The 12,307-nt window shown below is 44.0% G+C and overlaps 1 protein-coding gene across 2 annotated transcripts in view; it reads right to left on the reverse strand.

Moving 5' to 3' along the window:
* The window catches only part of NUDT14 (nudix hydrolase 14), a 123,950-nt gene that overhangs the window by 75,002 nt on the left and 36,641 nt on the right, over positions 1–12,307 (reverse strand). For both annotated transcript variants that reach the window (XM_083620285.1, XM_083620284.1), the window contains exon 3: positions 496–560. In XM_083620285.1, coding sequence (XP_083476411.1) covers positions 496–560 — 65 coding nt within the window. The remainder of the gene's footprint in view (positions 1–495; positions 561–12,307) is intronic.

Consider the following 12,307-nt stretch of genomic DNA (forward strand, 5'->3'; position numbering starts at 1 on the left):
CTGCAATGCAGGAATATGCCTCTGTCCCATACAGGGATTGAACCTGCAACCTTGGCTCTAACCAACTGAGCTATCAAGCACTCTGCACAAGGCAGTTGCTTTCTTTAGTGGGTCACACATTTCGAAGCCTAAATGGTTGGGACTAGGGAGTCTAAAGCATGTTTGTAAGTAAGTGTAGTGCACCCTATTGTCCTGGGATAGCTCAGTTGGTACAGCATGGGACTCTTAATCTTGGGGTCATGGGTTCGAGCCGCACGTTGAGCAAAAGATTCCTGCATTGCAGGGGGTTGGAGTAGATGGCCCTTGGGGTTCCTTCCAATGCTACAATTCTATGATTCTACAATTCACCAGAAAGGCTAGTGCATCTTCCCCCATCTCCGTCACAAAATATTACACCACAGGTATTCAAAGGCCCACCTGCTTTTTACTGCTACAGCCCCTCAAAAGCTGTGCTTCATTGGAGAGCAAGAACTAAAAGCAAAGAAAGGGGATTACCTGGACGGAACTGCTTCACCACAACAAAGCACCGCCGAGAAGTATTAAAGATCAGGATGGCCACGCTGAGGAAGGAGACAAAAGCACAAGGGAGGAGGAAACACAGATCAATGCACTTGCAAGCAAGGAGGCATCCCTAGGCTTTAATGGGTTTAGGGGCTTGGCCTTGGAAGGCAGGATGACCTAGCCACAAGAACACGAGCTAAGGACACAGTTGTTAAATTCATAATCTAATTTCGGAGATAAGTCTCTGGCACGACTCTATGTTTCCACACACCAACTCTGGTAGAAAGCTGTAGAGTCGTCTGGACACATGGCATGCAATAGTACTGTGGACAGTTATAATGACCCTAAGTGGGACTGCAAGAAAATGTCATGGTGTGGCTCCTGTCCAGGGTTCCGGTCAGCCACACCCACTTCCAGGACTCCGGCTTTCTGTTTCCTGCTCCCAGCATTCCATGCTCACTGAGCATGCTCCGTCCTCGTGGGGCGGCTTTTCCAAGCAGCTGCCCCTGGTTCTTTTTCCTAAATATTTTCATGCTTTTTCTGCAGACCTTGCAATTCCCTTGTGCCTAGTGATATTGTTTCTTGGCTGCATAAAGACCCCCACCCTTATACAATCAATACATCTTATAGGGTATGAAACAGAGGCTTGGTTGTTTGAGACTTCCATCATATGCCAGACCCCCAACATTTTCGGCATGTTGAAGCAGTTGCCATCAACAAAAGAAATGGCGCGTGTATGACTGGCGTGTCATTTGGGACACGCCATTTGGGACCATATTTGGGACCATATTTGCTGATTTCTGTGAAACTTCTCTGGAGCAACATCAGAGACAGTTGTAGTCAAAAAGGTTCGCAAATAATCACAGAAGAATTAAATAATCAAGAAGCTTCATCTTATTAATCAAATTGTTCCCTATCACATGTTAATAATAAGTAATGATCAAAATGTACTTACTTATTTCATAAATTGTACACAATGCTTGATTGTAAGAAAACTCAAAGAGGTATACACTATTTGAGGCTATAGAAAGCTTTTAATATTCCCCTTTTCTCCGTCTTTCTAAATTCATTTCCCCAACTGACTCTAAATAACATCCCATAACCAATTCTAAGTGCCTTGGAATTATCTTGTCAATCTCAAGAAGCTCTCCACCAGTAGTCTAAAAGGCCTAAAAGCATTGCACATGCAAAATGGCTAAGAATTGGAGGCTACGACACTTAACACAAATTATGCTGTGAGCAACACACACACACACACACACACACACACACACACACACACATTTCCTCTCCCTATAATATGGGTTCAGTGTAAGTTATGGCAGTTTCTGGAAGGCAGACAAATAATTGTGTATCCGAGGGTGACATGATCTATGCAAAACCCAGCCCAGTCATAAAACTCTACATAAAAGTAAGATCCACTGAGCCCAGAGCGACTTTCCTCCCCAAGCACAGATGGGACAAAATGAAGGGCTGACGAAATTCCACCCTCACAACCTGTTCTTCCTCATTTCCCTTTGGAAATTTGGAGGTATAAAGCTTCTTACAAATTTTTTTCCATGCTTTTTATATGGAAGAGATTTTATCCTGGTTTTTCTAGCCGGATTTAATGCCAACTAACTGTCAAGCATATTTGTTAATTGATGTATATATTAGAGTTCCATGATAACTTGTTGACTACCGAATATTAATTTTGACTGATACCTTGCCCTGTTTCAAAGACCCAGGAATCTGTTCAAGGCGACTGAAGGGTTACGGAGAACATAAAAGAGAGAGGTGATTATCAAGGAGTTATACAATGCCATAGTGCTGAGAAAGCTTGTCTTTAATTCTTCATCTGTGAGATTTGCACAATGTGAAATGTGGTTATGTCTGATATTATTAAAATTAACCACCCCCTATTAAAAATTTAAAGCAGCCTCCATAGCACTGCACTTCAAAGATATTTCCTCTGCTTCCTCCCTCCTCCCCCGTTCTGCCTCTTCTATCTGTTTCCCAAAGGCTATTTTTTTGGTGTTTTCCCCCCAGTGTTTTTTCCTTATAAAAACCCCCCACTATGACATGGGGTATTGCTTTCTATGAGCCAAATCGCTAATAGCCTAAGGACCTGACCATGCAGGAATCAGGGTCTCTGATTAACGGCAGTCCATTCACTCTCCCAAAGGTCCCCCAAGCTGTCCAGAATTAAATGGGTGTCAACACAAGCAATACAATTTGCTTGCTTATGATTCTAGTTGAATTCTGCAGAGGCAACTGCCCTACGAACATGTCACCTTCCTACACAACAGGTAGCCTGCAGAGTATCTCTCAGGGATGCAGGACATTTGGAGAGGAAGTCATGCATATTGTCACGGCAAGAGGCACATCCTGTCTCATTTTGCCCCCAATGGCCAGTGAAAAACCAATGACAGAACCTGAGAAAAAGCTAGGAAAAATATTCTTCACACATAGACGGGCCAGAAATGGCAAAAGAGAAATTTTGAGGGGAGGGTTAAAACCATCCGATGAAGTATTTTCTCTTTCGGAATGAGGAACAAAGGCTTTTAAAATGAAATTTTGCAACATTGCTGCTGCTTCCGACTGGATGGCTAAGCAAGCAACACTCTTAAGGCGATGCTGGAAAAAAGGATTTCCAAATATTGTAGAATGCAGAAGATCTTCAGGTTTTAAGTCTCGGAGTGCAGTCTGGGATTATGAGAAGCAAACAAAGTAATAAAGGAAGTTTATGCATCATAAGAAAGAAATTCTTGCCAATATTTCAACTTCTCTCAAAGATGGGGGGAGAGGCTATGCTCTCCCCCATAAATGGCTGCATAGTTTTCAAAAATTTTACATTTCTGATCTCACAGAGGAGTTATGTGCCTCTCAAGGGTTTTTAATATGTGTTCCTGCTTTTTATCACGGCCATAATGATTGGATACTACACGAGTAATACATTTTCAAAAGGCTCACAAAATTAGAATTTATATTCCAACAAAGAGGCAGAGAGAGAGAATAACGATGACTTGAAAACGAAGTAGCATGTGTCAACTCACTGAAGAATGGGTTATTATCCCCCCCCCCATTTCAGTCACTTAAAGACATACACAGAACAGATGGAACAATCAGAACCAAGCTGTCAAAGTTAAGGAACAAGATCAAATTAAACTTGAATGGAATAGTGTTTTCATTACAACTGTCTCCTTTCTGTGCCATCTTGAGACAACAGGGAACGTTGAAACACGGAAGATTTGTGAAACTTAACAAAGTCTCTGCAAAAAGCCAAATTAGTTGTTAGTTCAATTAATAGTTTAGCTTCCTTGAACACTGATGAAAGGGGTTTTCTTGTTCTAAATTGGAAATGTTTGTTTACTGTCAGATATTTAAGGCGGTTCATAGAACTAGGCTTCAGATAATTTACTTTCAGTTTCCCTTAAAAGTGGCAAGCCCTTGTGAACTTGGGGGGGGGGGTTGAGGCTTATCACTAACTCCAGGCACTGGTGGAGGAACAGGGGGCAGGGGGAACGCATCGCCCCCCGGCCCCATCGGGGAGGGGTTGTACCATCATGGCCATCCCCCCCACGCCCCCCCATCACCCCACCAGCCACGCCCCTGCCTGCTTTCGGCCCCCGGTGCCAGAGCATGCAGCTTCGCCACTGACTCCAGGGCAACTTCAAACCATGGTTTATGGAAACTGGCTTGTTCAAACAGCTAATTGTAAACCATTCCCCCCAGTTCTCACACTATGACAAGCTGAGTTTAAGGGAAACGGAACGTAAATGCTGCCCAGTCCTTCTCCTGGCTATGTGAGAAAGGCGTGGGGACTGCACAAGTCTGATGCTTGCTTGGGCTCATTCCAGCTCAAGCGCATCACACTAAACCATGGTTTAGCGTAATATGCAAACATAGCTACAGCGAAACTTCGTTAGGCTGCCCAAAATATCAGACAAATGAGAAGATAAATGGGGAGGGGGGGGACACAAGCTGAAATAAGTAATGGGCCTGCTCATACCAGCTTTCATTGACTTTTTTGGAGGGGTTGAATACTTCAGCCCAGTATGCCTGAAGGAGGGTCTCCACCCCCATCGTTCTGCCCGGACACTGAGGTCCAGCGCCGAGGGCTTTCTGGTGGTTCCCTCCCTGCGAGAAGTGAGCTTACAGGGAACCAGGCAGAGGGCCTTCTCGGTAGTGGTGCCCGCCCTGTGGAAAGCCCTCCCATCAGATGTCAAGGAAATAAACAACTATCTGACTTTCAGAAGACACCTGAAGGCAGCCGTGTTTAGGGAAGTTTTTAATGTTTGATGTTTTATCGTGCTTTTAATAGCTTTTAATATTCCGTTGGGAGCCACTCAGAGTGGCCGGGGAGGCCCAACCAGATGGGCGGTGCATAATAAATAAATAAATAAATAAATAAATAAATAAATAAATAAATAAATAAATATTATTTTGTGTCTTCTTTGGCACTGAGACCTCAGCATCTGTTGCTCTCTCCCCAATGAGGGAGGCTTGGGGAGGATAGTGAAGACTAGGCATGGGGGGGGCGAGGCTAGGTAGCGAAAGTGTGTGTGTGTGTGTGTGTGTGTGTGTGTGTGTGTGAACGTCATTTTGATGTGGGAGATGCTCCAAGGGAGCAACACCCAATTAGGAATACTGTACAGCCAAGTTTTTTTTTTTGGGGGGGGGGCAGAGGCATGTTTGCATTTTAATGGACGTCAAACCCTTATTTGACAACACAGTAACCATTTTGGTGCTACGTGGATTCCAGTTGTCCTGGATTTCTTCGGATAACAAGGAGGGGGCTTTCACCATTGGAAAGTGCACACACAAGCGTTATTAAAAGCTTTATTTGAACAAATGAAATGACTTTATATTCCCCCCCCCCCACCGTATTGTAGTGACAACATATTTGGCACCATAATGGACGAAAGATTAGATCCGGCCACTGTGTTGTGTTATGGGAATGCCTAAGCAGAACACAAGGGCAGGAAAAGAGTAGAGTCTCCTTGGAATGTATGAAGCATACACAAGAATTTAATCTGAAATTGACATCAAAAGGCCCCGAACAATAGGTCTCATGTGCAAACATGCCAGAAATGCATACAATTTGTTTTTGTTCTTACTCCCCTCCCTGGAGAATACAGTCAACAAAACTTTGTTTCGGGTCCATTGGGATGCTGAGAGACTACAGAAAGAGCCGATGGGAAGAGAAAACCCCTTGGGAAGCGAAGGTGCCTCTGACCTGCATATACTGCTCCCTCACTTGCAAAGGCTCGCCCGTTCAAGTCAAGAGAATATTCCCAAGCTCATCCCTTTGGCCGGGGCAGCTCCTCCCCGCCCCCCAATGAATCTTGCATACTCAGGAGATCAGTGCTCACACCAGAGAGCTCAGAGGAGTGCTGCAATTGCTCGAGTCACTGAGTCAGGGATCCCAAAGCTTGAACCAGCAGATTTGACCCTGACTGACTGCTTGTCTGGGAACTTTGCTCCAGAAACTACGCTGCTCATCAAGGGGTTGTGATACGACGGCATTGTCATCTTGCAGTGCTCCACCCTCTGAGACAGCCAATTGCTGCAAGCAGTTCCCAGCAGGGTAATACTTCTGGAGTAGCCTAAAGTCCTTTCCCCTGAGCAAAGCCACTTCCGCCTTAAGGAGGAGGTGGGGTTGTGGGCACTCACGACCCCTTTACGTGTGCAGGGGTGTGGTCAGCCCTGCGTGATTGGGGGGCTTCAGCTGTGTCACTCCCAGGCTGACCAACCCGGTTGGTCTAGAGGTGTGGCCCGCTCAGTTTAAATGGGACGCAGCTGGGAGATCTCCCCTTTCCTCTCTCACCAGCTCCTTTTTTTTTTAAATGATATTTATTAAAGTTTCAGAAAAAATTACAAAAATAAGAAAAAGAAAAAAGCAACAAAAAATACATAATACAGAGAAAGAAAAAAAACCAATTAAAAACAAATCCATCTTTCCATATCTTATCTTTCATTTACTTGTTTCCCTGACCTCCTCACGCCTCCCTTTTTTGTATTCCAGTTCAGTTAGTTAATTCAGCAAATCCTTTCCCTCTTTGTTTTTATCTTAATCCTTTATCTTGATATACTATAACTTTACATTCTTACCTGTTAACAATCCATTTTTGCATACTCCTTTGTAACATTACTGCTAAAACCAGTTAACTACATTCCAACATCATTTTAACATTCAGTAATTTATACATCCTATCCATCTTTCACCATATTCTGTTATTCAATTTACCTTACTTTATCTAACCTTATCTTACCATAAAATACCTTAAAACTTAAAAACAATGTTTATTTATACATAACTCCTTATATCCTTTCTACTAAAGCCAGCCAATTTCGTTCCAACATTCTCCCTAATATTAATTAATTTTACACTAATTCCCAAAATAAGAATTTTTCTTTATAGACTCTTCCAATTTTCATCCAACGTCCCTTCTTCCTGGTCTCGGGTTATGTCAGTCCTTACTATCCATTCCATCTAGTCCATCAACCTGGTAGTCTTATGTCCGAGGCCCTTAAATCTCTTCCATGGCCCTTCTGCGGATCTTCTTCTTCTTGTTTATATTTGCACTTTTCCTTGCCTTTTGTTGGTCTCTTTCTTAGTTTCTTTCCTTTCTCATTGAGGAGTAGGTCTCCGGGGGATTTCCGCCCATACTTATCTCCATCTCCCCTCATCAGACCCATCCACTCCCCACAGCCATCAATATAATCCAGAAGATCTTTAACAGCATATTTCAAAATCTCTCCAAAGTTAAGAGCCTCCTCAGCTCCAGACTCCCTCTGGCCCATTCCAAGATCATTCTTCCAAAACAGCGGCTTATGCTCCTGCAGGGCCTCGGGTCTCTCCATTTGTATTGCTTGAGGTACCACCGTAACTTCCTCCATTATTATCTGCCCTTGCATTTGCCCAGTCAAACCAGTTTCCTGGATTGGTCCCTGTATGATTTCTATGTCAGTATTCCCTATTTGTCCACATTCACTGATTACAACAGTCATCAAATCCAACTTCTCGTTCATCAAATCCACCTTCTCATGCAGCTGCTCCAACAAAGCACTTGTCTTGCAAAAAGCAAGCACCAGGACTTCTTCCAAACACATTTTTATTCAAGGTCACAGTCTGGTCCCACAATGTTAATCTCACAGCTGTGAAGTCCCCAAGTAAACTGCAGCAGCAATTTGACAAACTCCCTCTAGAGGATACAATTTCTATTTGTGTCCATCTTTTTAAAGCATGTCCAACAAAAGAAAGTTACTTTCACTTTTCAAATATTTTGTTTCTTTATAATGCAAAAGGCAACACTGGAATCAATTTGTTTCTCCTTTTTTTTTGCTATCTGTCAAAATGTTCCGTTCACAGTCAATGGACGTCTCCGATAATTTCTGCCTCTGACACCCCGTTCCCAGGGTTGAGACGGTGGAAACTTATTTTCCTTTACTCCCTCTCCTGCAGGCTTGAACAGTTAAATCCCCCCCCCCTTTTCTCCTGCTTCTAAGGGGGTTTTAGTGGTTATAAATGAAGGAAATTTCGACCTTTGTAAAACAACTTTCCAGGCTATTAGCTTACAAGGTTTTTGCTTCAGTCTATTTACAAAAAGCGGAAGGCGGACTTCCTGTTTTGAACCTTCCCGCTTTGGTGCCAAATTAGGATATTTCTTGATCCAATTTTCCGTTTCTACCCACGGGTACTTATTTAGAGTCCAATTGTCGACAGGAAAAAGTCAGCGCTCTCCGGCAATGGCAATGCGGCTTCCCTCCGTGAAAATAGCAGTCCGTTTGCAGCACCACGCCGCTCACCCTACTTCGCTCCGGAGCCCCAAAATGGGGTTCCCCGCGAGTAGGGGAGGCGCTCCTGGTGCTCTGCCGAACCCCACGTTCCCAGGCTTCTTCCACCTGGGATTTCTAGCGGGTCCCCACCTTCGCCGCGGCGGGTAGACCCAGTTTCCACGGAGCCAGTTCCTCCGGTCGGAGGAACTCCGCCATTCGCCGATGGCGCTAACCCGGAAGTCCCCTCTCTCACCAGCTCCTGGGTTTTTTTTTTACTTTTATTTTGCTTTAAACAAATACCGATAAATATAACCAACCAAAATTACAAAAGAAAAATCCTTAATAATAATAATAATAATGAAAAAAGCTAAAAAACTACAAAAAATAACAAAGTACATGGCATAGAACAGAAGCCATTACGGAAAAGAAAAAAGGAGGAAAGAAGAAGAGTTTGGATTTTATATCCCGCTTTATCACTACCTGAAGGAGTCTCAAAGCAGCTAACAATCTCCTTTCCCTTCCTCCCCCACAACAAACACTCTGTGAGGTGAGTGGGGCTGAGAGACTTCAGAGAAGTGTGACTAGCCCAAGGTCACCCAGCAGCTGCATGTGGAGGAGCAGGGAAGCGAACCCGGTTCACCACATTACGAGTCCACCACTCTTAACCACTACACCACACTGGCTCTCCAGGAGGAGGAGGAGAAGAAAAAAGAGGAAGATGAGCCAAAACACAAGAAGGCTCATCTATTGCACGCTTCCGTCAAGGTCACAACAGATCATTATTCTTATCAATTCTCTCTATCTGCATTCCATAGAATCCCTCATCTTGGTATCCGGGAACATTTCCCTATGAGGTATCATTCTAAACATAACCAGGTCTTTCTTGATGAAGCCTTATCCCCTAGATAATTATTTAAACAGCTCCGGTTTTTCCTTGCTCGTGGATCTCCTCCGTTGGATCTCTTCTGCTCCCCGTGTTGGCTGCTGTTCCTTCTGGGCTTGGTACAGTGGGCGGTGTTCAAAGCCTCTCTGCCGGCTTCCGTGAGTGATCTATTCCAAGGCGCGTTTACAGGTCAGCTTTGGGGCGCAGTGCTGCTCTCTGTTCCTCGCTCTAGGAAGCTTTGGAAGGCGCATTCGGGTGACCAGCTTGGAGGCACATTTGGGGGTTGATCAGCTGAGAGGCGCAGGACAGCTCTCCCTGCTTCGTCTTGCTCTGTGTGTCTGCATCCTATCGCTGATGCTCGACTTTTGTTCCCTTCTTCAATTCTTACTCCTTTCCAGCCTCATGGCTGGGCAGATTCCTTTTTAGCTAGTAGTGGTAAAGGTAAAGGACCCCTGGATGCTTAAGTCCAGTCGAAATCAACTAAGGGGTGCGGCGCTCATCTCACTTCAGGCCAAGGGAGCCGGCGTTTGTCCGCAGACAGCTTTTCCAGATCATGTGGCTAGCATGACTAAACTGCTTCTGACGTACAAAACACTGTGACAAGTGCCAGAGCACACGAAAATGCTGTTTACCTTCCCGATGCAGTGATGCCTATTTATCTACTCACACTGGTATGCTTTCGAACTGCTAGGCTGGCAGGAGCTGGGACAGAGTAATGGGAGCTCACCCCGTTGCAGGGATTCAAACCGCCGACCTTCCAACTGGCAAGCCCAAGAGGCTTGATGGTTTAGACCATAGCGCTACCTGCACCCCCATATTAGCTAGTGACCTCAGCAAGCCTTTGACATTGCTTCCTGCAAGTTTCAGATGGGCCCTTGTGATTGACCTGATGCTGCCCAGACTTCATCTCCATTCTTTTCCAGCACAGATGAAGAATCAGTGCATCTCACTTTAGAACTCTGCAAACTTTGCCATTTCCTCCCTTGACTTGGATCTTGATTTTGCAAGCACTCTTGGCAACAGCAGCGGGCAGGAGTTACCTGCAACCCAATGTATGACAGTTTCATCGGATTTCATTTTCTTACCCTCTGTTTGAGAATGTTCCCCCCAAACATCAGAGGATCTCATTAACAGAAACCATTGCCAGAAAAAGAAATCTGAGTTGTATCTTTATAAGCTACTGAATTACTGGTGGCGGTGGTGGGGACGACGATCAGTTGCAGCACAGTCCTAACCACGTCAGCTCACAAGTATTACTGAATTCAATGGTGCTTATTCACAGGTTAGTGGGGTTAGGACTACAGCCTTCGTCTCCCTTAGGATGAAACTGGATGTAGAGCTAAAACAGCCCTATACACAAACTCTCAAGTGCTGAGATTGTAGAAGCACCGAGTTGGCTGAGTGGCAACTCAAATGGAGAAAAGCCAGGGGGAAAGGAAACTGGTAAAAAGCAAAACAGATATTCACTAACTTCTCAACTACAACCAATGCACAGTTTTTGAAGAAGGCTACTAAGAACAACACACCATAAACGTACAATGTGATAAATGGAGTGACATGAACCTCCTTTAATCAGGCAGGCAGATCAAGCGGCTTAGGCAAGAGAAAACACAGCCACTCAACTCCAGGGCCGTTGTACTAAAGCTACAGCCTTTTGATTATTTTTCTGGTGCAACCCCTTTCCTTTCCCAGAGCTTTAACCATTAATGCAGGCAGGCCCTGGATTAAATGTGGGCACGCCTGCACAATCTTTCGTTGGCTCATTGAGAGCTCCTTCAAAGCATGCTGCATCTCGCCCCCCCCAAAGGCCAATACCATTCCAAATGGCTACTTAAGATGCAGCCCCTCAGAGACGCAAAGCCATAAGCTCTTGACAAAAACACTCAGCCTTTCATACTAATAGCCAAGTGGACTCTCTCCCCCTCAAAATGGAAGATAATTAGAGAGGTCTAAAAGGCTATCCCTAAAGAAATGGCTTTTTCCAACACCCCTCAAAAAAAGAAATTCAACATGCAATGTACATTTTTAAAAAATACATTACGATCGTAGATTTGGCAAGTACATTTTAACTTTTCTGCGGCAATGCAAAACACTACTAACCTGACATTGTGGTCAAAGAGCTCCTTTCTTTTTTAAACCACAATCCAGTATCAGATATATTTGGCAATAACTCCTGTTTGACGCAAGTGCTATGAGATTATATTGAGGTTTGTAGCTTATTGTGCAGGAGTAAATTTATAACAGTGATGGTATTTGGGGTCTTAAGGACCTCAATTTTAATTTATATGGGGTACTAGAGGCCTAATTCAAACAGAACAACAAATCCCCCTCTTTCTCCACACTTGAAGGGAGAAAGTTTAAACCAGAGCTTTCCAAACTTTTCATGTTGGTGACACACTTTTTAGACATGCATCATTTTGTGACACAGTAATTCAGTTTTACTAACAAAACGGAAGTTAAACTAACCCCTTCCCAGCCCTAGGAGGATCGCCGGGAGCATTCGTGCAACACACCTACACACTACAGCCGACACACGAACGTGTCACGACATACAGTTTGGAAAACTCTGGTTTGAACCATTCAGTTTGTAGAGAACAAACGACAGTTTCCTGTTTTTTAATCTGAATAAAGGAAACTATGGTTTATGCACAACATAGTTACTCAAGAAACCAATATATCAAAACACTGTATCCAGCAAAGTGGTGGGGGGGCATAGTTTGATTTCACTTCAAGATTGGGCCATCCTGATACCTTCCTCCTGCAGTTTTCCATTTCACTAAATACCTTCTGGATACATGAATAAAAAATACTGAAGCGTTAACACCTCCTTATCAGAAATCCTGCATCAACATAAAGTAGGAATAGCAATGCTATAATCAAAATTATAATATAACCTGCAATAAAGCATGTCTCTCCTCCCAAAGCAGGCACTCTTAACTCTCCAATTGACTTCACCCCTGAAGGCACACTCTTCCAGTGTTTCCTGAGACAGACGGATGCCAAAAACAAATCAAAATTTTAATGCAACCCCTGCAATAACTTAATTACAGTGGTTTCCTGCCCCTCATTAATGTTAACTGAAGCCTAAATTATTTCAAAACTCTTCTAGTTAAACATTCACATTGCGTGTGTGTCCATGTATCTGTGTTGAAACACTACAGA

The sequence above is a fragment of the Podarcis filfolensis genome, assembly GCF_964270895.1.
Source record: "Podarcis filfolensis genome assembly, chromosome: 1".
Lineage (NCBI taxonomy): Eukaryota > Metazoa > Chordata > Lepidosauria > Squamata > Lacertidae > Podarcis > Podarcis filfolensis.